Raw genomic sequence first — 26,480 nt, forward strand, 5'->3', positions numbered from 1 at the left:
AGCATTACATAATTTTGATTTAAGAGCTTACACATGCTAGTGGATTAACCATTAGAGAAACATAAATTGATGTTTGTAATTACCAGTACTGTTAATTTACAGCAGATGTGGCATAAACATTGGGTGGTGGTCTAACTTGTTAAGCACTGTATCTCAAAATATAAAGAAATGACAGGTGGCTCGTGACTTTTGCAAAACAATGTTTTTAATTTTTTTTTTTTTTTAACACACAGCATTTGTTTTATATATTTTTTTAAGACAGGGGCTTTTAATGTCTGATGTATGACTGATCCAAAATAAACATCTTGAACTCTTGTAAACAAGCCATCCATGACCCTGAATAAGAAAATGGTCCAAAGTACACGGACGCTGAATGGATCCATTGCATCGTTAAACTCTATAGAACCTGGACCACAAAATCACTGCCAGATAATTCAATTTCTGAAACTGGAGTATTTAGTGAACCCTTCTGATAAATAAAATTTGCACGAGTTTTAATTTGTATATTTGCCACATCTTTTTTTTTTAAATTTTATTGCTAATTATTGTGCTATTTAGGTTTTTTTTTTTTTTTTTTTTAAATCGAAAATGAAATTAAAGTGGTAATGCACAAGTCTCAAAACTCAAATATGATATACTTGGCATTAAAGAGATATGTTATAACTAAAAAAGTACCATAATATGCAGGCATAAATGTCAAACTACTATTACAGAAAAAACAAACAAGCCTTAAAATACAAAAAAAAACAAAAAAAAACAAATAGTTATAAATACATGTATTTATTTTCCCAAAGTTTGAAGCAAGTATGACAACAGAAAACTCCCTCTGCGAGGGAAACAATTTTAAAAGCAAATTCTTGACAATGGCATGAATATTGCCATAACTTAGGAGTGAAATTTAATACAGACTGAAGTTACATGACATGAGGACAACTTTTAAACTGAAACACTAACATGATAAATAAACTGATTATCCTACTCCAGAGTAGAGAAAATACACAAATGACATTCAAAGTCTCTTAAAGATGTCTTCAATTGGGAAAAAAACAAAACAAAACAAAAACATCAAAAATTTAGTCTGCAAAATACATTTTATACAGCATGTTATGCAATACAGAAAACAGGTAACATAAAAAGCAACATTTAAAACAAATCACATCATATATCCACCTTGTACAAATGTGTTCGGCAAAGAGTGTGTTCTGTGTTTATTTTGTATTTTGATGCATGGCAGTGTATAAGCATGTCCTGTTGTGGTAAATGATGCTAGGGTTGATGATGGGGGCTGGCCTCAAGGCTGGTTGATCTGGCCCATAAAGAGGATGGTGCCTGGGGACAGAAACAAGGAGAACTCAGTGCAGGTCAAGTGCTGGCTATGCTCTATAAATGAAGAACTTTTCAGCATTTTAAAACTGGAAATGGAAGAAAAATCTGTACCTGTTGGGTTATGTCGAATGAGGAACACAAAAGGTCTGTCCACTGTAACCCAGGGTGGGGAGGACCGAGCCAACAAAATTGCAGCTAAACAAAAGCAAAACACTGTTAAACAAAAAAAACAAAAAACAAACAATCAAGTGGAAGACGAGCCTCATTGAAGAAATACTCACTAGTGGCTGCTGCTGCTTTTGTTCCATCTTCACTGACGATTATTTTGGCCTTCTGGAGTGCCCTGGATACATGCACAGACTCAGAACCTGAAAAACAATACACAAGTCTCTTATTCAGATCATTTGCATCTTTGCCTTTTCCAGTATGAATCAGAGCTGTTCACATCCAGCACACTTAAATCTGAGTGTATGCTCTAGTTCTTTCTACATTACACCACATGGTGGCACTACAGCAAACATCTGCTGGACATATGGAGGATTTTTCCCCAGAAAAATCCTACAAACTTGGTTCACTACACCACAGGATGGCACTAGAGCTCTTCATCCCCAGCTCCTCTCATTCCAAATGGAATGGCGAAACAGAAGAGCAGTGATTCAGTGTTTCACAGTGAACAGCTAACTACAATTCAGCTGGCCCTGAGTGGCTCTCTGTAAACACCCAACAATCCAATCATATTTCCAGGCCCTGCTCATATCCAAATAAATTGGATAAATACTTTGGTGGTGCAGGAGGACTTGGGTCACTGTCTGGTTTGCAGTTACTCTGCTTTCACTCACTGAGGTATCTGAAGTCAGCTTTTTCCTCACTGAAAATGTTTGTTATTCCCAGAGCTGAAAGCGGGGCCTCCAAATCAACCTCGGCATCAGCAGTAAACCTAAGAGCACAAACATAACACACAATGTCACAATTTATCACGTCTGAAGCAATGATTACATTTTCACAGGTTCGCGCCTTACTTGGGGATGAACAAGCGGACTTTTCTCATGTGCATCAGTTTGGTCCAGCTCCGCACTGTGGCAGTGCTGATGTGTGGGATGACACGAGACAGAGGGGTGTCCTCTTCAGATGGGAGAACGATTAGCATGCTGATGTTGTTGCCATGATACGGCAGCTCAATTACCTTGTATTTGAGCCCCTGAGGCGTGGTGGCCATGCCTAGTAGAATATAAAATTTATAGCTTAGAAGTTAGAATGGTGTTATAGTACTGGGAAACAATTCCACCCCACTCCTTTTCTACCAACCCCGTACCATCCACCCCACTCCTTTTCTACCAACCCCGTACCATCAAAAGCTCATGTAAAATGACCATTTTCATAACCATGTAGATAATGCTCAAAATCTAAAATTCTAGAAGAGATGACGAAGAAGACAGGCACAGGCACGCCACACATCCAGTGTGAAATTCATAATCTACCTCTTGCCACGACACACCTTGATGACCCTCAAACCTTTTTCCTGGACTGCCAAGTTTAAAGTTGAATTGTCTAAGATAGTCACCATCCATCAGCTTTTACCTGCTTAAGTCAAACTGAATTACTTTACTGGAGATACTTTGCATCTATTGATAATTTCATGGTTAATCTGTGCCATTTTGGGCCCGCTGGCCATGATTAACAGAAACATGAATCTTGCTCTCCTACAGAGAATTGTAAAGGTCAGTCTTAGTGCTGAAGCTCATTGTTGGTTATTAAATGGCCCAGAAGCAAGAAAATTAAAGTGTTTAGAAAACATTTGAATCTCAGTGTCTCTAAAGTGGCTGCAGTAAAGCAGCTCTACAAAAGAAGAAGAAAAAAAAAAAAAAAAAAAAAAAGTTGTTACCTAGGTTTTGTGTGATTCATTTAATCACTGCCAACCTATCATCTAATTGATGGTGGGGGTGTGGGGGTGGCGTGACTCATACAAAGAGCCATGCTGATAGAATGTGTGCATAATGTAGTTTGGCAAGGTCTCTGTTTTCCAATTAAATGTGGGTTTAAATTATTTGAAAATCATGGCATTTGTGTTTTTACACTTTTTGGAGATTGGAACTGAATTTGTTTTCAAATCAAGTTCAGCTTAGTATGAAATACACACTAAAAACAGAAGAAATCAGGATGGTGATCAAATACCTTCCCATAGTTTGCTGTTCTTGCCTTCCTCCTAGTAGAAATTGTATATTTCAACATCTGACCAAAAACAAAATAACTTCAAACTTCCTGCATCAAACCTTCTTGCTGCCATTTCTTAAGATCTTTAGTGTACATATTTATGCCATTTTATAGAGCTCTCTTGTGCACTCATGCCATTTTTTTTTTTTTTTAAACTTAATCTAAAAAGGAAAAAAAAAAAATCACTGTTGCACATAAAACTCTGCACTACCTCACATTATAAGGCCTTCAGTATGGTGGTGTGGTACATCATGTTTTAAATCGTAGGTTCCACTTACACAAAAAAAAAAAAAAAAAAAAAAAAAAAAAATATTGGGCATTTTTCTCTGGTACTTGCTTGCATAAGTTGCACAATGCAACGTTATTTCTTTTAATGAGCAAAATGTCGCCCCAAAGTCTTACTTAACTGCACCATCTGCTAGATTTGCTGCAGAACAACTCTGAATTTGTGTGGGTAAAAATGTTTTTGTTTAACCACGATGTTAATCAGAGACAGCTATCAGTTTCTATTTAGTCTAGAAATGGAACATGCATGGTTTCCTGAGCACTATTCTTCCTCAGAACAGACCCACACAAAACACAGTAAAGAAAAAAAAAAACAAAAACAAAATCACTGTGTAAACAGATATACAAGGTACAGTTCTTTGCATCTTTGAGCATTTCACTAAATTCAAACATGCCATTGTTTGAAGTTTGAGATAGCACAGACTGCTGGACTGGATGGGTCCCTTTATAGCTTGTTAAATAACACATTTCAACTTAAGTAGAGACTCAAGAATGATGAACAGCAGCAGCAAATGTGCAGCAGAATGAATGTAACTTGTGGCAAAAGAAAGCACATAAAAAGAAGAACAGTACCACACTCACACCACAGGTATCCCAAGACTCCCTCCCATTTTTATGCTTTATATGGTTATTAAACTAACCTACCTATTATGAAGGCATAATGCCAAGTATGTGTAAATCCCATCACAGCCATAAAACATTACTGTACTGTAACCAGGGCCATTACATTCTAGCGTTCTCTTTAGGACCCAAAACTGCTAGCTTGGGGATAACAATCCAGAGTACCCACACTAAAGTCAAAACACTTCAGGAGACCAATGAAAAGAGTCGGACATCTGCACCTTGTGGTGGAACATGACCTTAATTTAACTCCAGTACTGTATGAGAGTCTATCCGCAGCACTCACAGGCTAGCACAACTCTGACAAGTCACCTAAATATAGACCTGACTGGTATATCATTTCATTTCACACAGGACTAAATAATATCCTACTGAAGTGGCATATCCAAGTCTGTATTTTTTTTAAAGAAACAACTCAACACAACCTAGTCTATGAACCATAAAATGACAGTGGCTGTGGTTGCATTATAAGGACACACCAAATATCCATGTAAAGCTCGTCTTTTCTTCTTTCAAAACCTTTTGAGTTTTCTCTAGCACAAACGGTAACGCAGTTAAGTCATTTAAAGTGCGTAAACCAGAAAACATGGCTTTAACAAACAGGTACTTTTAAATAGTTGACTTTGTAAATGTTTACCAGGAAAGATTCACTACACTACCTTTGTTTTGAACACACACAATGAATTTTGGAGGAAAACTCAACTTCTGTGAACTCTACAGGGTACTACTGTAACAGCTGTTAAACCAAGAGACTTTGCAGTACACGTGTGCAATTCAGTTTAACCAGTCTGTATCTAATATTGCAGAAGAGCCTTTTAATTATGGCCAAAATAGATCTAAAGTAGTGAAAAGTCATAAAGACTAACAGTAATATGGCTCTTTTTCCAGCATTATGATTTATCCAACACACTGGCTGCTCTTTTTAGACATTTAAATGGTTTCTCACATCACCGCTCACCTATGTTGAAGACTGATAGCTGGGACATCATTGGGACTTTATACATTTCTCCATCGCCTCGGGTGAAGGGTCTCATCTTGGTGTTCTCAGGCTGGAAGCGGGACTTCCACAAGCCTTTGAAGTAGATGGAGTTGACAGCTACCAGACGGGTCAGAGCTGGATCCAGCATGTCTGCTTTGATCAAGCTGGGGATGTGACCTGGATAAATATGCAGCACAGGAGCATTATTCCATCAGCAAGGTTTGATTTAACACACACACACACCCCTTCTGTATTCACTTCGGGACAGAGAAGGTAAAATTGCACCACGGATAGAGCAGAAAATTGAGCGCATAACATGGACTGAATAATAGTGCAGTAGTATTTTTGAATTTTGCTTTGTTCCATAAACACAATCTATAAGATGACAAGAAGGGAAAGACATTCTGCACCCTGTTCGCAAGTAATCATCTTCTCAAAATGTAAGAAATGCCCAAACTTTGCCACTCAACTGCCTACAAAGATGGAAGTTTAATTAGTGTATACAGTGTTACCTTTGGTCTTATTGTTGACCCATTCATTGATTTCATCTGCTGCTGCATGAGGGTTGCTGAAGTCCAGGGTCCTGCTCTGACACCGGAAGTTCTCTTTGTTGGAGGTCACAAAAGCCTCCTCCATGGGGAAACCCTTCTGGCTGAACACAGCATTGGCAATCAGCACGATGTCCTGGTTGGATTTGCCCGTCAAGTTCTTATGCAGCTTCTTCAACATCTTGTAAGGGCCTGTGCAGACCAAGGAAACTTTGAAGTGTTTCTCCAACACTGCCTGTGGGTTTTATCCATTAAGCTAAAACTTTAAGACCCGTGTAAAGGCAGTGAATTAAGTTCTGCTTGTATACAGCAGAACTCCAGCTACTACCAAAACTTCTACAGCCTGAAACAGTCCTTACCATTTTTCTTGTAGCGGACAGCATTAAGGATTTGCTTCCGTGTTTCCCCGTGGGCTCCAGGTAGCAGCATGCCAAGGATGGAAGCCACTCCATGGGGCGAAAGCACCACATTCTCCAGGGGCTTCGCACGGGCCACTTGCTGAAATACCTGGATGCCGAGATCAGAGCCCCTTTCACCGTAAGAGGGCGTTTGAGACAGCACCCTGTTATGGCTGTACAAAGTCACCAATGCACAGAGGCACAATAAGGACATGTGCTTCATTTTGATACCTGCAGAAACATTACAAGAGGTAGTTGGCATATGGAATGTAGAGAGCTCATTTGTCCTCTAGAACTCTGTATTACACATTACAGATGATACAACTAATAACACTGGTCAACAACAAATTTGTTGTCTGTGTTTTTTCAGCTGATTTAGGACGAATCTGATGCGCTGAATCCAAAAATCACATTGGTTTTGCTCAATCAGGTCAAGTTTTTGAGCTATGGCCACGTCGTTTTTTATGTTTTTGTTCACATGTACGCATGTGTGGAGCATTTTAGAAGAAGTAGGTCGGGTAAAATGCGATGTCGAATAATTGTTTTGATTGGAAATGATTATTTTAATGACAAGAAGTATTCAGGTCCGGTAGTTCTGGGTGATTATGTTGAAAAGGGATCAGTTTGAAGTCATAAAACCTCGAAGTCTTCCAAAAATTGGTGCGGCAAAGCATAAAGTTGGTGGATCAAAACTAAAGTTAATGGGACAGCCACCCCACGAAGTGTATAGCAAAGTTTGATCTGTACCCATCGCTCACTCGACTACACTGAAGGAGAAGTTTGCGGTGAAATATGTGCTGGAGAAAATTGGTTATGATCAGCATAAGTGGTTTATTTGTGTTGACCTGAAGATGGTGAACTTTTTGTTGGGACAACAGTCTGGCTTCACCAAGTACTCATGTTTTCTGTGCATGTGGGATAGTAGGGACCGTGCTCAGCTGTGCGGGAGGAATTGGTGCCTTGCAAAGAAAGGATCATCATCAACGACCCTCTGGTGGACAGAGACAGAATACTCTTCCCACCGCTTCACATCAAGCTCGGCTTAATGAAGCAGTTCACCAAGGCTCTGGACAAGGATGGTGACTGTTTCACTTACTTGTGCCAGGCTTTCCCAGGATTGACCACGGAGAAGTTGAAAGCTGGCATCTTTGACGGTCCTCAGATCCGTCAGCTCATTAGAGATCCAGAGTTCGAAAACTCAATGAACGAAGTGGAACTGGAAGCGTGGAAGGCATTTGATCTGGTAGTGAAGAACTTTCTTGGCAACAATAAGGCCAGAAACTATGCAGAACAACATGCTGACCTTTCAGAAACCTGGACTGCAACATGAGCATCAAGATGCACTACCTATTTTCACATATGGACCGGTTTCCTGAGAACCTGGGTTCAATGAGTGATGAGCAGGGGGAGAGATTCCATCAGGACATGAAAGAGATGGAGTCCCTGCCGCTGGGCATTCCAGGAGTTCGAAGAAATGGAAGTTCAAGCCCTGAAGTTTGAACAATGGTGAAGCAACATGCAATTTACGTGTACTTACCTTTATCATTGCCCACCATTCAGTTTACAGTAATCGATGTTTCTATCAGGTAATCAATATATGTTGTTGGAAAAACATTTTTTTCTCTTAACATATTTAGGATGATATGTGTTGACAAAAATCAGCTGATAATGCCACAAAAATGTAATCGATTTTGTCACAAGATCTGATTTTTTTTCAAATCAACTTAGCACAAAAACCTAACCTGATGGAGAAAAACGGATGCCATTTCCTGATTCAGCAGGGCAAAAATACCCTAAATCAGTTGTAGAAATCTAGACAACATTCAAAAAGTAAAAAATTGTTGCCCAGTGTAATTTATATTAAAACACACACACGCACACCCCCCCCCCCCTCTCTACCAGTGCAAGCATTCCTTAAAGTCACTTCCATAATATATGGATATGACTCATGATTAAACACATGCACCTTTCCCTGTCCTTAAAACAGCAAAATCATTTATCCAGTCTGACTAACTCTTACTCACTATATCTAAATATCACAAACTATCCATAGCCAGAACACTGAAACTGACCCCTTCTTTTATTTTGAGTCCAAAATAACATTTAGGACCGGTTTGGGAAAACGATTCAGCCTAAAACCACTCTCTGAAGCAGGATTGTAGTCACAAGAGCCAGACTGAATCCCTGCTGGCTCATTTATTGAAGAGGTGCTATATTGGCAGTGTGAATTGTGCATAAGATATGGCAAGTTGTTGGTTATAACTGCCCGTTTTTACACCAGCGGGATGTGCTGTTAAAAAGCAGTATTGCTGAGAAAACACGGACATGCGGTTTGCATACACTCAGCCAGACAAAACAAAGTTTGAAGACATGCAATGCATCACCACTTGGGCTCAATATTCCGCAGCTGTAGCCTTAATAACAGGAAACATGAACAGGAACTTTTTAATTTGTGGAACAGAGGTAACCATTTTGCTTAATCTTTCTCACACATTTAAACAACGCTCGGTGCAAACTGCGGGGAGTCAGCGCAAGCTTTTGAGCGCAGTGTTAAAAGCAAGTCACGTGAACACAACTTCAATTACGCATAGATTAATACTTCCCTATGGTTCTTTCTCTTATTTATTTAATTTAATCAAAGCTGTTGGACATTGGTAAATGTTAGCAACACAGTGTATTCTTGTGTTAGTGCAGGCGAATTTTATTCCTTTTTTTTTTTTTTTTTTTTTTTAATATAGTTGGATATAACGCTTGAAGCAATTTACAACAGCTGCTTGAGTTGATTCTAAAAAAAAATACCATTAAAAGCGCCGGTCCTTACCTAACTCCAGCGGACGTTAGTTAGCAGAGTCCCGCAGCTGAAATGCAGCGCTATTTGCTTGCTTTTCCCACTTACGTTCAAACGAGAAACTTAAGTGGTTCGCCCGCAAAGTCAGCACAGAAATCCTCCTTGCTCAAGTGGAAGTTGGACCTATTACTGGCTCCACCGCAGTTTCAAACAGGAATTTATCCGCCTGTGAACCCCGCCTTCCCACCAAGCTGCTGACTGCGGAGCGTTCAGGATGTGGGACTCCGCCGCACTTTCAAAGTACATACCAGAGAAAAGACTGATTTTTTTTTCTTTAGTACACCATCCATAATTTAAAATTATATTAATTCTCAAATTTTGGCAATTTACCGGTCACATTTCTCAGAGACGCAAAAGAGAGATTTGGTGAGTGCCTTCATGAAGCTACTTCCGGTAACGGCTTGGCTAACTTGACGGCTAAAGCCTGCATGTTTACAACAGGAAGTGGGGCAATGTTTAAAAGCAGCACGGAAATGGCAACATTTAGCCATGTTGAAATGTGTAAAAAAAAAAAAAAAAATACTGGGGGTCTACAGTTCACCCTGATGAATACTAACAATCAAAATATAATCTTTTAATACGATTTTAAAGTAGTGCTTAGACTTACCCAACTATAATTTTACAACCTCCAAATAATAAGTGCTGTCAGGAATTTTGAAAAACTTATCCGCAACTGAACAGTGACAAAGCCCCAGCTGATGCTTTTCTATCTGATGAGGAGATGCAACTGGAAAGTCTCTCTCTCTCACACACACACACACACACACACACACACTCACCTGAAAAGAGGCTGAGTCTCAATTACATCCCTGCTGCTGCCAAAGGGAGGATTAGGAGTGGGTTCTTGGAGGTTTGAATTACAGAGGATTAAGAGAGAGTGTGTGAGTAATTACCACTAAAGCCATCATAAATGTTTACCTCAACACAAACTGGACAGTGATCTATCACAATACCATATAATTCACTTGTGTATTTTGTAGGCTGAACCTTCAAGTTTAATAAGTTATTTTCCCAGCCTCAAGTAAATAACTACATCAAGGCTGTGAAAATACAGCATGGGACACCCACAGTGGGGCTGCATTCACATCTACAGCTTTTCTGGGTGTGTTTGTTTGGAATGAAGGGGGGGGGGGGGGGGGTTGCATGTCCAGATGCAGAGATGGGACTGTTCTCATTGTTAAGCAAAGTGGGTCATTTTGTCTGAGTTTGGAGAATTCTGAAAAGGTCAGCGAACCCACAGCTGCGCACTATGATCATGTCATCCAATGTCTGATTCCTGATACTGCTTTTTAAACTAAACCCATCTACTTCAAGACAAAAGATGAGAACACTGCCATCCAGTCCCATCATGCAATTTCAAAAAGGCCTAAATGCTTCCAATACACCTAGCTCTGGGCCAGACTGGAGATGATAATCATGCCCCTCCTACTGAGTTACACTTATCATCAAACAAGACTAAACTCTTGCTGAGCAAGACCAGATGTGGGCATGTTTCTGGAACATGGTGGATGCACCGAAAGGGACAGGAGCAGGATCGACAAACTGGTGCGGAGGTCTAGCTCTGTGTTGGGATGTCCTCTGGAGTCTGTGATGGTGGTGGGTGAGAGGAGGATGTTAGCAAAGCTGACATCCATCATGAACAACCCCCATCACCCTCTTCATGAGACCGTGGGTGAACTGAGCAGCTCCTTCAGTCAGAGACTGAAACATCCTCGCTGCAGGAAGGAGCGCTTTCGCAGGTCATTCATCCCAACAGTAGTTAGACTGTATAACACATCATAATGTCTTGAGTCACTTGGACACTTTACCTACACTGCCATCACTTTATCCATACAGTCAGATACATTTTATTTATTACACTCACCCATATAATGCATACCGTGTATGCTGTGTACCTTACCGGCTACAAATGTATATAATATTTTGATATCTGTATATAGTGTTTGACGTGTGTGTATATGTGTGTATATGTGTGTATATGTAAATATATATATATATATATATATATATATATATATATATATATATGTAAATATATATATATATATATATATATATATATATATATATATATATATATATATATATATATATATATTTATGTATATAGTGCTTATGTATATGTGTATAGTTTTTTGCTATTTTATTTTATTCTATTGAATTTTAGTTTTAGTTTTTAGTTTAGTTATTTGTTCTTACTCATCCTTTTCATTTTTTTTCTCTGTATTGAGCTGCTGTAATGCACAAATTTCCCCGTCGTGGGATCATTAAAGTTTTATCTTATCTTATCTCTTATCTTATAAACACACAAACACAAAGTGGAGCCATTTCTCATCAAATACCCTGTTGAAAAGTTTTGCAGATCTGTTGCTGCCTGTTTAAACGTGACTCATCCTTCTGTTGCAACAGTGAAAGGGTGATGATCAACCTGCCGATAACCTTGATTTTGATTTCTCAGTGCCAAAAATATTCTCCAAAAGCAAACATTTCTCCCTGTGTAAAATCCCTAACCCCGAGAAAGTAAATATGTGCTTAGTGTGTTTATAATGCTTTGGGTTAACTGGAGTAAGCCCAAATTGTAGTGTGATGTCCATCCTGTCCCATACTGTTCCAGTACCAGCAGGAAATGGTTCTAATTCTGCAAAATGACCACTTTTCCAACATAAAATAACTGCAACTACAGGGAATAATTAAAAAAAAAAACTTTATTCATGCATTTAAAACCTGAATTGGCCCTAAAAGATTTCTGTGCAAAATAGTATTTCAATCAACCAGAAGTTTGGCAGTAAGTTAAGCACTCTTTTTCCACTCTCTGTGACCTGAAGTAATGTGTTTGCTTTGCAAAGCCATCGCTGGGCTTATTTAGCTCTCAGTCACTGCTTCAACCACTGCTGCAGAAGTAAAAAGATGTGGTCACGGGCCAGAGTCAGCTGTGGGGGATCGTCACTCCTGGCTGGGTACATGTTGGCGCAGTGAGCTGTTCCTGGATCGGAGGAGAATAAAAACAAAGTGGATAAGGCAGGAAAAAAACAACAGATGGAAACAGGAGTTCCAAGCACAGTTAACTAGCTCATAAAATTTGAGTTGAACAAGTAAGGTATTGTTCTGCTCTCAAACAGTTTTTTGGCTTATGTAATGTAAAGCAAGCACAAACATAGATCAGTCTCAGCTTTTATGTAAAAAAAAATCAGTGCAATTAGATATACAGTTTGCAAGGCGATTCCTTAAAGGGGACCTATTATGCTCAGTTTCAGCTTCACAGTACACTCTGTTAGCAAAACTTTGCATGATTCACATAGTTTAACATCTTTATCTTATGCTGGGCCTTGGTGCAGCCAGTCAGATCCACTCAAACAAGCCTCCTGGACTTTCAAGCCCATCTTCCTTCTGATTGGCTGTCCCTCGCAAACAGAAAATTTGAACAGCAGGTGGGTGGGTCTTAACAGCCAGAGCTGTATGTCTGAGATGACAACATTAGGGATAATGGCTCTCACTGACATCAAAAAAATATCGAAAAATAGGAATAACTGACACTATGTGTTTAGAGTAATCTGCAGCTTGAGCTTTTGATTCACAGGGATTATGTCCACATATGCTGACCTCATTATTTGAAACTTAATACAAACATCCACTAGTTTTAACAGTATACATATGACAGAATATAAGGCATAATAGGTTCTCTTTAAACATGTGCACACAATCTTGTCAAATGACATCTTCAACCATAAAGCTTCTCAAGTTGAGTTTGGTTCCATTTGAACACATATCTAAAGTATTTGCAATGGTTACATACAACTCTTAAAACCTTTAATGTAACCAAAATCCAGTTCTTACCTGACACTGCTTCTCTGTCATTCAGATAATTCATTATGCATAACTTTTTTCCCCTCACCTTTGATGAAAACTGCAGGGAGGTCAGCTGAGATGTCCTGGGTGATGCCCAAGGCGTGCCAGGGGTCGATGGATCCATTGGGGAACACTATTCTGCTCGAGCGGATGTCGTAACCACCGTAATACTCATTGCTCTGGGTGACAGCCTCTGCCACCTGCTCAGCACTGATGTTGTAGAAGATCGCACACTGTTTCAAAAAATACCTGGGTGGAAAAAAACAAACAGAATCACAACAGAATGCCTAATTAAGCTGGAAAAGGCCAATGTATGCTGCTTATTGGCTGTGTTTAGTGTACTCACGCAAGAGGGAAGCCAGTGAATGGCTGGTTGGGCGAATCGGTGCTCTGGTAGAATCCAAATTCAGCACAGGTCTGGTAGACCCACTGTCTCCCTAACAACACATACACAAAGATTACCCATGAACAGCACGTTCATTTGCTGGTTAGCATCACTCGCTCTGTGGCATTAGTGCCTGGAATCCATAAAAGTATTCATTTTCAGTTATTCAGCCATAATATAGACAGGAAACAGTGCAACTGGAGCCCCAAGACAAAGAGCTGGGCAGGGAAATTTACGCAAGCGCATCCCAAAGGCTTTTTAAAGGCCACATCCTGTTCCTGTGACCCCCTCCCACTCATGAAGTTTGAGCTAGGAGTGGAAACGACTAACCCAGGGCAAAAATGCAATTTTTACCTCAAAGTTGTTATGCATCGATCCCTATGTTATGTGTGTTTTTGTTTTTCTTCTATATAATGGGACACAAATATGCTAAATTCACATCACTGTTTTTAACATCTCTCTAGTGTGTCTCTTGACCTACAAATGCAAGTAGATCATCAAAATATTTGTCTTTTTATTCTGCACAGATCAAGAAGTGTGTCTGAACAAGCCGCTTTGGTTTGCAGCCAGTTGTGATGTCAGCACAGGCCGGGCACCGCCTCCAGCTAGAGAAGAGCCCAGCTCCTGAATACAGACCTAGCAGCTGATTTGCAGTCGGTCATTTTATTTATATACGGTACAGTATATTCTTTTAACTCACTAGAGTCACTTCTGCTTACTCTGACTGTTCTGAAATGGAGCATAAGCAGCAGCAGCTGCACTTTAGTATTTTAATGCTGCAGAAACAGAAACAGAGTCTGTAGCCACGGCAGAATGAATGGTCCGTATAATACTCTGAGCTGAAACTAGAAACATGCATTCTGGAGACATTTCACACTTTATTTAACCTTTTAAAAGGGGGCTACAATATGGGGCATTTAAACCCTGATGAAAGCTTTATTTAGAAAAAGCCAGCATTATTTTGGGATGTTGTGCTAGGATTTATTTAGGAGAAAATTATGCAACCACATTTTTGGTGTACCTCCTTTGCCGGAATTAGCTTCAGCAAACGTTTATTCGCTAGGTTAGGATAGTAACCACATCCCATAAACACAGCCAGTGACTGTATTATATTCAGTTTCCTGAGTCTACTGCAGTACTCCTGAATTATTGCTGTATGACAGTGGGAGAAGAAAAAAAAAAAAAAAAAAATCACAATGAGATGTGAGTTTTTCTCCACTGTAAGAATAAAAACACACTACCTGACCACCAAACAACAAAAGAGGCCCTAAAATTGCAAGGTACAAAAATATCTGTTTCACAAGAATCCTAAGTTGGACCTAAATAAAATAACCTTATTTGTTACAAACCAAATACCACTTCCCAGTAAGACTCATCCACACCCACCTCCCCCTGCAGCCGGTCCATCCCAGGATGCATTAGTCATGTCGCTGACGCATTTAGTGACGTTGGTGTCCAGGCATTTCATAGAAAAGGTCTCCATCATGAGACGGGCCACGGCAGCGTATCTGGCATAAGGCTCTCCCAGTGAGGTATCAGCCATCACACCACACAACACCTTGATGGTGATGTTGGTACCAGCCAGACCCTTTAATGACATATCACAGCACACCAAAAGGAAAAGGAAAAAAAAAATGTTAAGATTGCATGGAAACACTTCATATTTATTCAACTTTAGGGCAGTCTGAAGCCACAACTTATTCTGCTGACACTCAATGGGCCGCTGCACTCAAGTGGTCAATTAGATGAAGCTTGGGAGGCAATTATGTTAAATGTGAAACTACACGGCTGGTATGGAACAAGAGATCATCGAGAAATTGTGTCTGGAAAAGCCACCCACCCCACCCCACGGGGGAAAAAAATAAAATAAAAAAAACAGATCAAGGTTGAAGTAGCAGTTGTTTTTGACATTGATATCACAAGAAGCTCCAAAACAGTTGTTGAAAGGACCTTGTGGTGGGACTGCCTTTTAAATATTTTGCACAACTTCCATAACATAGCATGAATATTTATTCATTTAATGCATGGACAAGGGCAGGTTATTTTCCCAGATGGTGACACAGAGATGAGGCTATTTCAGGCCAGCTGGGAAGAAATCTACCCTGTGAATCAGCTCCTCTACTGCACACTCATCTATAATGGCTGTTGTTCCTGTAAAATGTGGAGAACCCACATTTTACAGCTTTAATTTCATCTTAAAGCATTACGCCAAAAGGTACGATTCCTCTCTGTGTCCCTTTGTAAATTAGTGTACTTGTGAACCTTTTGCATAAATGCATGGATGGAAAAGTTGTGGATTGACCAACCAGAAAAACAAACAAAAATGCTAATGGCTAAAACTATGTAATCATGGTTGAAAATTATTTTTAAAAATGATTTTATCTGTGTTTATCTGTGTTAATTGTGACGTGATGGTAGCACGAGCACAAAGGCGCACACGCCGGCAGCATGAAGTGAGGCAAAGTTTGCCCCCCCAGGCATTTTCTAACATGCAAGAATCTCTTCCCAGGGCACTCTGGGGATTTAAGGCTCTGAGAGACTCACTAGCAGCTCGACAATAGAGAGAAGCCGAAAGTTAACCCAAAAAAAAAAAAAAAAAAAAGCTTTAATCTTATGCAAATGAGGGTTAACTTCTCCTGGCAGCTATGCAGTGTTTTGCATATAAATTGAGCCGCAAAAATAAGTCAATAAGTTAAAGTTTTACACGCTCTGGATTTCCATCTGTGGAGGCAAATATCAGTATTTCTTTTTAGGCGGTCTGTTCTTTCTTCTATAAAAACTAAAGCAAATGCTGCTTGGCCCAACATCGTGCCCACTGTTGGAGATAACGCACAATATGTTCACATTTTTTCCTAACAAATCTTGCTGTCTACAATCAGTAGACGTGCATCAGATCAGCAATTAAAGAGAACAATCTACAGCAATTTCTGGATAATTGAGGCAGCCTGCTCCATGTGTGCCTATTATGATCATCAGAAACACTGAGTGGCTGCTGTCCAGCACTCTTGGTGTGCACTTCCACATATAAACCTGCCTAAAATTGCTTACACTCGCAATTTTGAGTGCGTAAGTGTGTTCACATTAGTAAGTAAGGTTAAATCAAACCCAGTGATTGCCATCTTAGCCACATAGTAAAAAGGAAGGGATCAAACAATCTTGAGCCAACAGAAGGAGGACAAATCTTCAGCACCCATAATGATGAAAGTAATGCAGGTATAAGGAGGCAAATTTCTTTAAGCATTGCAGGTAAAACCACACATTACATGTGTTGTGTGGTTTGGACAAGTTACAAATTCACAAGACACATATTGCGAAGTGTTTAACTTGAGACAACACTACTCTGTCAAACAGTGCTCTGATGGAAGCACTGAGACACACTGAATGTGTTATTTACTGGAGTGAGGCTGCTGGAGTAAACAGGTGGCAGTGATCAGAGCGGTGCTTACGTGCAAAATGAAAGCCTAAATGATCTGTGACCGCAATCCCCCTCTTCTGTGCTTAAAAAAAAAGGAAACTGTTTGTATGTGTTCTACTGGCTATACTGTTACATAAGGTCCTTCTGTATTTTATAAAGCACCCCATTGACAACCCTAACCATGAAGCCACTGCTGTGACTCTACTGATTGGGTTACACCTCACCCCGAGTTCTTACCCAAATTCCTCAGAGGTACCTAAAACCTGGTAGTTTGCTCTGCCCTTTGTGTCACAGAGGCAGCTGCTGGCTGTGCTTGTCTGCTAGCACTGTGGACTATGTGGCCCAACGCTTCTCTCAGTTCTTTTATAAGCGTCTCTTTAGCTTGGGGCGACAGGAAACCAGAGAGACCAAAGGGTCTTTTGTTACTTTTTCACATCAGCTTATTGGTAACCGGACTCACGTCTCCTCAAGGCACCAGGGGGACAGAGAGGGGATGGGATGAAAAAAGGGGAGGGGAAAAAAGGGTAACTGTTTAAAAAAAAAACAACCCAAAAAAGTAGGGAAAAGGTGAGAACAAAGTACAGTAACAGATAATATAAAATGGGACTTCTATTATTTTGTACTAAAAACAGCTTAATTATGATTTATTTTCCACTGAATTAACATACATACACACACGCACACCTGACTGAACTACCAGCAGGGTGCATTGTGAGTAGTGTAGACAAGATTTTGGCTTGGGAGAATACTATATGGCAGTGGTTCCCAGAGTGCGGGCTGCAAATGTACTGCCGGGGGGGGGCACAGTCATAACTGAAAGTCTGGGTTTGTTTGTTTTTTAACCTTTATTTTACCAGGTAAAATGTTTGAGAACCAGTTCTCATTTACAAACATGAAATTAATCACAAGTATGCATAGTTACATATTTATATAAATATAATAGGAGGTGTCTAGTTTTAATTACTCATTACTCTGATCTAAATTTACTGCTCTTGCATTGAAGTTTGTGTCCCAGTGGCAGGTGGGTTACATATTGCATTGGCACTTTATATATGACTAGGTAGTATTAGCAATTTATAGCCAACAGCCTGTGTTGCTTATGTTTTTTTAAATCAGATTTTAAAGGAAATACATCACTTTCTCTTGTATTTTGATGAGAGTGAAGACCAGCTTCTAGTGAGGAAAATTTCACAGGCTGCCGCTAATGGGCAACCGGGGTCATGGGATTCTGTTTTTTTAAGGGGGCCGCAGCTCTCTTGACTTTGGGAACCACTGCTATGTGGAATATGAAAACAAAGATTTTTTTTTTTCTCCAGGGATGCTATCAAAATGACAAGGGATGGGAAGGTTGGTAGCTTGTCTAGTCCACTACTATAGAGTAGACTAAAACATCTAATCAACATCTAACAACTAGTCGATCAATTAGAAAGCCTTCTATTATAAACATAATCTGACTGTTTCTCAAAGTGAGCCTTGCGTCTGACTTGATGCACTTATTGGCAGCTCAAAAACAAACAAACAAACAAACAAAAAAGCCACAATGCACACTAGAACATCAGGTAAGGCCACTATCTATATGTCTATGTATAATCAGATTGTTTTTCAGTTTGACAGACACAGATATACATTAGATGGCACATCGGAGAGGCTGCTTTAATATGAGTAATGGGAAACTACAAGTGTCATCAGAACATTTCACTGATCCGACTGGGACAACTCCGAGATCAGTGAGGGGCTGCTACATTGCTTGCTTGCTGCAAGATGCCCAGATTTAATCGTGTATTCATGAACTTTTCATGATATGGCCCCAAGTACATCACAAGAGGTACATTTAATTGTGTATATTTTATATAGATTAGATAATATTATATAATATACAAAAATATAACATATAACAGAACAAAAGGCAGAAACATCCAAAGAAGAGCTTTGAATGTCCTTTAGGAAGCCTGGAGAATTATTCCTGAAGACTGCTTAAATCACAGAAAGCTGAGAGTTCAGGCTGCGTTCTAACAAATATTGACTTTCACGCTTGTTAGAACTGGACAAACACTGTTTTTAACTTATATACTGCTTTTCCATTGTATTGCATGTTTGCACATTGCACCCATTTCCCTAGCAAAATGAGAGGTGGCTCGAGACTTTTGCACAGAACAGCACATTTCTCATGACCATATAACTCATTGGATGTGTTATTTCATATTGTCTGTTAGAAATATTTCTTCTACAATACAAGCAAATCTTAGATAAAATAACCGACAACAAATACCACGATGCTTGTGTCTCTCATTTAAAAACAAGTCGAAACCTACCACCCACCATCCAGTGTTATCTACTTGGCCTCCACTTTGCAGAGCAACAAGCCAGGCACCACTTATTATATAAACATACAGACACAGTAAGCAAGCAATAGGTCCCTGACACAACCTTGGAAACATTCTTCCAAGGCAGTATCTCTGACCCTCTCGCTGTTAGACAATGCAGGGTTTATCATGTTTCAGCATACTGCTTGGGCTGCCAGTAACCCCCCTGATATAACTCAGGCCCCAGCAGCTACAAAGCCTCTCCACTATTTTCTTCTGTGATGACTCAACACAAATAAATCATGTCTTAATGAAAACATTCTTTCCATATCAGATGTCTTTGCACATCATTTTGAATCATCTTAAATCGTTTGAAAAAATGCATGCTGGGGCATGCTTTGTGAGCATGCACACCCACGCACTATGCAAGTTTTTTTTTCTCCCTGTAATCTTACTGAACAGCAGCTAGAGACATGCATCTGTGCCTGTCCTGCAGAGTTGGCTGCAGGCGTGTTACTACACATACTACACATCAGCTGTGTTGTTTATTCACCCTTTAAGGGAGTGTCTCCTCTTAACTGAACCAAATCTGTGGATTTATGACAATGATAAAGCTCAGACGCAAAGGGCACTAGGGGGTCAAGTGCTGCACCCTCTGCATGATAAGCTGAAATGTTCCTGTAAGCAAATGTTTTTCTTTTTTATGGCTTACAAATGTCAGCTCTTGATATCCTTAATCCAAATTTATAACCATCTGCCTCCAAAAGTCACATTTTTTGGCTTTTTCCAGTCACATCGTTTGGCTTTCCCTTTCCTCTCTCTATCTCACCTCAAACCCCCTGTTATCTTCATTGTACTGGACCACATCCATGAAGTTGCCAGCCAGCGTCTCCAGGAAATAGGCAGAGTCCATCTCTGTCTGGATCTGTAGTTTGGAGCACAAACTGAAGGGGGAGAGGAGTGAAAACAGAGGAAGGGATTAGAATTAGAAAAAGAGAAAGGGGGAAAAATATATCAATTAACAATAGCAAAGTACATCTTGCCACCCCCCCCCCAATGTTCTCATGAAAAGCCACTTTAGTGGAAAAAAAAAAAAAATACACAAGTAGCCTCCAACATGTGCTTGGAGGTTGTTACTTTCTCTGTATTATTGTTGGGTCTTTACCTTACAATCTAAAGCATGTTGAGGTGACGGTTGTTGTGATTTGGTGCTATATAACTTCCGCTTTTAATCAAGCGAACATTCATTTATTCAGCGTCAATCCACGCATGCAGCTGAGGGTCGTCTGTCAAGCTGACAGTAATTATAGGGCAGTGATTGTACTTCATCTACACACATCCACAAACAGACCTCAGTAAACATTCAAGCGTGCCTGTGAGAGCATTTAAGGGAGTAAAATTACAGGCCTCATGCCTTTCTGTCAGACCTTAGGTAAACCACAAACTTGCCCGGGTCCAGGTGTTTAAATGCTTCCCCAGATGAGATGCAAATTTTGTCTGATCTCAGACCCCACTTTTGTTTTCTGACAACTCCTCTGTGTGAGCAGTGAACAAAATTTCCTCCGTGCTGAAATCGTGACGCAAGCGCTGTATTGGCTGCTGGTTTGTGGTTCTGAAGCTGGATACGCCTCCAAACCACCAACCTTTGTGACCTCTGCCGCCTGCATGAGGACATGTCTGCATGAAGCTGAAATAAAAGATGGGCAGTGTGGTCAGGGCAGTTTTCGTGTGTCCCTATGACAGCATTAGTTCTGTGAGACTAACCGCACAATTGAAGACGCCATTCGAGTCTGCTTATTCATCATGCTGACAGTCACTATAACAACCTCAAATATAGACTATAAAATAACATCAGAGGCTCCACACATGGCACGAGCAATGCTAAGAATGACCTCATGTTTGTAACTGAGAAAAATGGAAGTTAATTGGAAGAAAATAATGTAATAAGAGGGCTAAGAAAATGATACAATAAAAGCAAACACTGAAGCGCTTTTATTTACTCAAAACCTCTTTAAGTAATATTAAGCCTTGAAATCTTAGACAACCACAGTACTAATAATAGGCCCAATGATAAACTGATGTAAATGAATAAACCCTAACACAAAACTCAAGATATGTGGTCACTGTATTACAGAGATCTAAACGAAACCCCCGGAAACCCTCCAGAGGCCCCAGCATAGATCCTTGTGACAGCTTCAGGAGCCGTCGCAGGGATCTGACCCAAGATGACCCTAGCTGCTCCTTGAAACTCTCACTCAACTCCAGATACACGCATAATCATGGATTACTGACTGCCTGACAGACAGGCCGCAGTAAGTGAGACTAAGTGCAGCGCCACAGGGAACTGTGCCAGCTCCATCTCTGTTCACCTTGTTCAACCTCAGACTTTCAGTACATCTCCAGCTCATGCCGTCTACAGAAACACAATGTATTTGTACAAAAAATACAAACAGATTTACTATTTGGGGGGGCCATTAGGAGTACAAAAAAATCTATCAGTGGTGACAATGGTGCGTGCGTGTGTGTGTGTGTGTGGGGGGGGGGGGCCTTAGAGTGATTCAAGGCAAATCAAACAACATTCATATTCAATATTAAAAGAAAAAAAGTTACTCAACGGTTTTATACAATTAAACAAATATGTGTGAAAATGTTGGGGGCCCTGTGGTGCCCCCAGATATTCAGTCAGAGCACCAATTAACACTTCCTCTCTGACCCCCAATGAATGTTTCTGCCAAATCTGAGAAAAATCCACTGAACAGTTTCCGTGTAATTTCCGGACACTGCAGAGCACATCGTGGATGACCTTAGTGCTCTGGAGCAGAGAAACAACTCCACAGGAATAAAAAGTGTATGAAACAGAGCAGTCTGAAACTCGAGCTTTTGGCTCACAGAGATTACTTGTACTTACCCTGACCTCATTATTTGAAACTTTGGCCATGTTTAATATGAGAATCAACATCATCATGTTATATGACAGAAAAGTGGGACAAGTCCTCTTTAAACACCAGCAGAATCAAATATCATTTTGTAAATGCTCCTCAACAAAAAGGAAAATAGAATTCACCACCTTAAATTACCGTGTTTATTTTTATGAAGCATGAGTTTGCATCCCTTCATGATAGTAAAAAATCTAATTTGTATTTCTTTTTAAAGTGTCTTTAATGAAGTCCTAGCATATTTGTGCAGTCTGGCTTTGTAAATGGAAAACAACTATCATAAAGCTTAGTTCTCTACTTTTATAATCAAACTATGGAGGGTAAAAGCTCTGAAGACCTGCAGGCATGCACTCAGCTTGTTTACAGTATTCGGCCTGATTAGACTTCAACTTAAATTGGTGAATGAAGTCATACTGGGAGTTTACCGAGGTCATCAAATTTCATTAACTAATGAGATTAATAGAGGTCTAATTTAAAGAGCTGCAGCAAAGCTAACAGGAGGGCGGAGGGAGAAAAAAAAATTGGGTCATTGATAGAGATTACATTTTTTTCCCCTTCACAGTCTGAAACAAGCCCTTCAGCTTCCTTCTCCCTCTATTTAAGCCAACTTTCTTCTGACTGGCTGCCCCTCATAAACAGAAGGCTTGAGCAACTGTTGGACAGGACGTCTGTGCTCAGAGCTAGAGCCGTGTGGCTGAGACGACCATATTAAAGACATCAACTCATCAGACATCAGACAGATCCAGTTCCATTCAGAGCAGTCTGAAGCCTGAGCTTCTGGCTCACAGAGAGTACTTGTTAAGCTTTAACTTGAAAATCTGTCAGTGTAGCAGTGTATGTGCGACAGAAAAAATTAACTGCACAACAGGTCCACTTTAAATACAGACTAAAATTTGACAGAATTGTTGTGCTTCCATTCCCACTTCTTTTATATATCCTGCCTCAACCTGAGGCCCTGCTCAGCTCACAGTAAATAACAGACTAAAGAAGAAACACTTCCAGAGAGTAAGCGTGCCGTACTTGAAGTCTTTGGTGATGTTGTCATAGGTTTTGGGGTCTTTCAGGCGTTCAGCGAGGTCATCTGAAGCCTTTTTCACCAGCAATGGGCAGTCTGGGTTCTCTGAAGCTAGCGAACGCCACACAACCTCCAAGTACTCTGGGGAAAAAAACAAAGAGAGGGCGGGGTGGACACTTAAACCTGGGCTGCTATAAAAAGACCACAATAATACACACAACAACAAAAAAAAAAAAACTTGGTTAAACATACAGGACTGTTTTAGAAGCAGTGCAAAAGCACCAATTTATCTCCAAAACAGTGTGTGAATCACAGCCCATTTAAATGTTTGAGAGAGTATTTATTTGGGTTTCAGTGAGATTGAAAGTGAAATGATGAGTGAACTCCACAGCTTATGAAAGTCTAAAAGCTCAGAGGAGAAAAATCCACAGCAATCAATCCTGGAATTCCTTCCCTCCCCTCCCTCAACTGAAAGCCAGCCTCTTACTGGTAGTAATGCTGACTTACTGCTGGGCTGTTTTGGGAAATAATAACCATGGAGTTACTGGAGGACAAAAGAGACGTCTGACATCAGCACACCATGTACACTATGCATCCCAGGTGTTGTGTCTCATGTGTCCCTAAATCCAAAAGGAATATCTTCTGAATGTGTGTGATAATGTCTTAAAGACAGCACAAGTGTGTGGGTGGAAGAGTAAGTCCATGTTCAAAGCTCCTCTGACCTTGATTCCAGCCTGCAGCCTTCCGGAGAAAAACAAAGGACTCGGCCAAACACAACATAGACACAGATAGAGAAAGAGCCCTCATCTTTGATGTGTCTGGGCCTTTTACTTCCAAGACACTGAGCAAAACTGGAAAATTTGTTGAGTGGTTTGATTTGATGCTTCATCTGTTTGGCAAGGATGTTGATCCTGCATTTAACTGGAGGAAAAGTAAATCCTCAAAGAGGATATGCTTTTCAACAAGCTGCTTCATGCATTATGTGCAGCTGAATGTAACACTGAGTAACACAATTTATCTTTAATCTGGCATTCCCCTTTGTTTCCTAAATGAATATCCATGTTAAAATCCCTAATTTTCTAAATGAAATTTGGCACAATATTAAAATCCAGCAGCACAACTTTTATTAGGGCTTTATTTTATGATTTGTGTGCTTTTTCATCACATGTCTCTTCTTACCTGGAAAGTTGACTGTGGCATAAACAGGTGCACTGGTGGCCACAGACGCATAGACCAGGTGTGGGTACTTGAGCCTGAACCAAGCAGCTAGAGAGCCCGGGTACGACCCGCCGAATGCCACCCACTTTCTGTCGGTCAACCCTCGGGTCTCGCCAATCACAGTGCGAAAGTGTGCTAGGTCAGCCAGTGCCTGGCGGCTGCTGAGGAACCGCAGGTTGTCTGTGCTGAGGTCTCTAAATGAAGAAAGGAGTGTGTCATATGTTACTGCATCCATGGACTGGGCTATAGGGAAAATGCAGGGCTGCCATCTAGTGGTACTAAGAAAACCAGCTGAAAAATATTAAGCTGGTGGTTTAAATGTAAATTCTTTTTGATCACATAGTGTGAACAACCACAGTTGCTGAAAGCCCTCCAGCTGCTGTGAACTATGGTGGCCCTGAAATACGCAACAAAAAGAAAGAAAAGCCCAACATTATTTAAAAAAAAAAGGAAAATATCCAAGTTTTCCATTTGATATTGTATTTTTAAGGACACCACAGTGAAAATGCGACATTGGCTGCAGTTTGCAGCCCCACCTACTGGATGAAAAGCAGCCTTTCTTAAGCAGGATCCACTGAAACATGCAGAATTTATCTGCTTTCTGTAATGACTCATGAGAGGTCCTTTTAAACTTTACTTTTTCTCAGCAAAGTGTTTTGCACTTGCTCAAGAGCAGCTTGCCATGGCAGAAGCTTCCTGTCTGAAGACTCAAACTGAGGTTAGGCCACCTGAAAGAGACTTTTAAATATTTCAGCTCACTGGAGTGCAACAAGGAAAACTTGACATTTTTAATATAATTATATGCAAATATCTAAACATATTTGGCATACACTGCTACTGCACTTCTGCATTTGACTTAATTTAGCTCATAACCTGAAACTGAAGGGAAGTCAGTTATTTTATTATAGCTACAATTTGCAGATGTGCCTCAACCTTACCAGTGTTCTAAAAATAGGACGACTTACTTAAGTATAGACTCAAAAAAAACGTGATTCTGCCTGTGAAGAACAGGCAGATAGTGGGTTGCAGCTCCGTTGTAAAACAAAGAGATACAGAAAACCAGTCGCACCCACAGCCATCAGGCTTTTCAGTTCTCATACAAAAAGCAGATGAGATATGGCAGACATATGAATTTCCCTCTGGGATCAATAAGGTGATTCTTCAAAGGGTTAAACTTGAGGGTAAGCATCTCGGGAATGCATCCATGTCAACAAATGTTCTCATAGCTTCATTAAACTTGCTGAACCAGAAGTGGCCGTATTTGTGTCACAACCTCTGCACACAGAGTGAATCAGGCAAAAGTCACTTTAAAGGAAACACTGACAACTTTTAGCAAAAAATATGAGAACTGCTCATTTGAATGACTTAACAGTGGGCAGGGTACTTCCTCAAGTCACCAACAGTACACCCACCAGGCCGAGAAATGGATAATTGTCAAGATGGGTAAAAGAAAAACTCCACGGACTCGTAAAGATTTCTCCCGTAAAATAAATAAGACATAATGACAGTGATAAACGTACACTGTAGGGTGACTCTTTCCATAGAAGCGATGTTCCAGCATCAAGCAAAGTGCTCCCAGTTTCTCAGCATAGGTGAGCCAGCTGCCGTACTCCATCCATGCTGGATTTGCTGGGCCCTCTCCCCCTATCATCAGAAACACTGGACCACCAGGCTTGTAGAAGGCTTCATTTACAAAGTACCTCTGAGAGGGACCAACAGAGTGAGAGATATTCAGGAAGTGAAACCAACGGATAGAAACACATCAGTGGGGTTGCAGTGTGTGTAAAATGAGCCAAAAAGGCTCCACCTGTTTGACAGATGGACACATGCACAATGGTACCTTTGTCCAAATTAAACAAGCTTCCTTATGATATATAGATAAGCTTCCTTATCTATATGCAATACAGACTTACCTGCTTCCACACTCTTGTGTCTGCACCGTTGAAGTGATCCAGTTTCTGTGTGAACCACTGCTCCTCAAACAGAGATCCCTGCTTGGTTTCCTTAAACTTTCTGAACCTGAAGTAACGACCCTCTGCGACAGCAAAGAAGGAGAGAAGTAGGGTTAACTGACAGAGAAGCAGCGCAAACGCGTGAAAAGCCATAGCGCTATGAAGAAGGAAACAGTGAGGGGCATGTGACAGAG

At 40.3% G+C, this 26,480-nt stretch overlaps 2 protein-coding genes across 2 annotated transcripts; both read right to left on the minus strand.

The window, feature by feature from the left end:
* Nucleotides 1-761: 761 nt before the first annotated feature.
* serpine2 (serpin peptidase inhibitor, clade E (nexin, plasminogen activator inhibitor type 1), member 2) lies at nucleotides 762-9,332 on the minus strand. Its single transcript, XM_030744325.1, has 9 exons — nucleotides 9,190-9,332; nucleotides 6,330-6,599; nucleotides 5,935-6,162; nucleotides 5,402-5,599; nucleotides 2,346-2,544; nucleotides 2,166-2,263; nucleotides 1,608-1,694; nucleotides 1,438-1,521; nucleotides 762-1,329 (listed from the first exon to the last, which is right to left on the minus strand). The coding sequence occupies exons 2-9, from the start codon at nucleotides 6,589-6,591 to the stop codon at nucleotides 1,292-1,294; spliced, it is 1,194 nt and encodes a 397-aa protein (XP_030600185.1). The 5' UTR covers nucleotides 6,592-6,599; nucleotides 9,190-9,332; the 3' UTR covers nucleotides 762-1,291.
* A 2,571-nt stretch (nucleotides 9,333-11,903) lies between these two features.
* On the minus strand, nucleotides 11,904-26,465 carry prss59 (serine protease 59, putative). Its single transcript, XM_030744324.1, has 9 exons — nucleotides 26,248-26,465; nucleotides 25,855-26,036; nucleotides 24,296-24,528; nucleotides 23,122-23,257; nucleotides 19,995-20,109; nucleotides 14,834-15,035; nucleotides 13,409-13,499; nucleotides 13,109-13,311; nucleotides 11,904-12,199 (listed from the first exon to the last, which is right to left on the minus strand). The coding sequence occupies exons 1-9, from the start codon at nucleotides 26,437-26,439 to the stop codon at nucleotides 12,090-12,092; spliced, it is 1,464 nt and encodes a 487-aa protein (XP_030600184.1). The 5' UTR covers nucleotides 26,440-26,465; the 3' UTR covers nucleotides 11,904-12,089.
* Nucleotides 26,466-26,480: the final 15 nt, after the last annotated feature.

This window comes from Archocentrus centrarchus, chromosome 13, assembly GCF_007364275.1.
Source record: "Archocentrus centrarchus isolate MPI-CPG fArcCen1 chromosome 13, fArcCen1, whole genome shotgun sequence".
In the NCBI taxonomy this organism is placed as follows: Eukaryota; Metazoa; Chordata; class Actinopteri; order Cichliformes; family Cichlidae; genus Archocentrus; species Archocentrus centrarchus.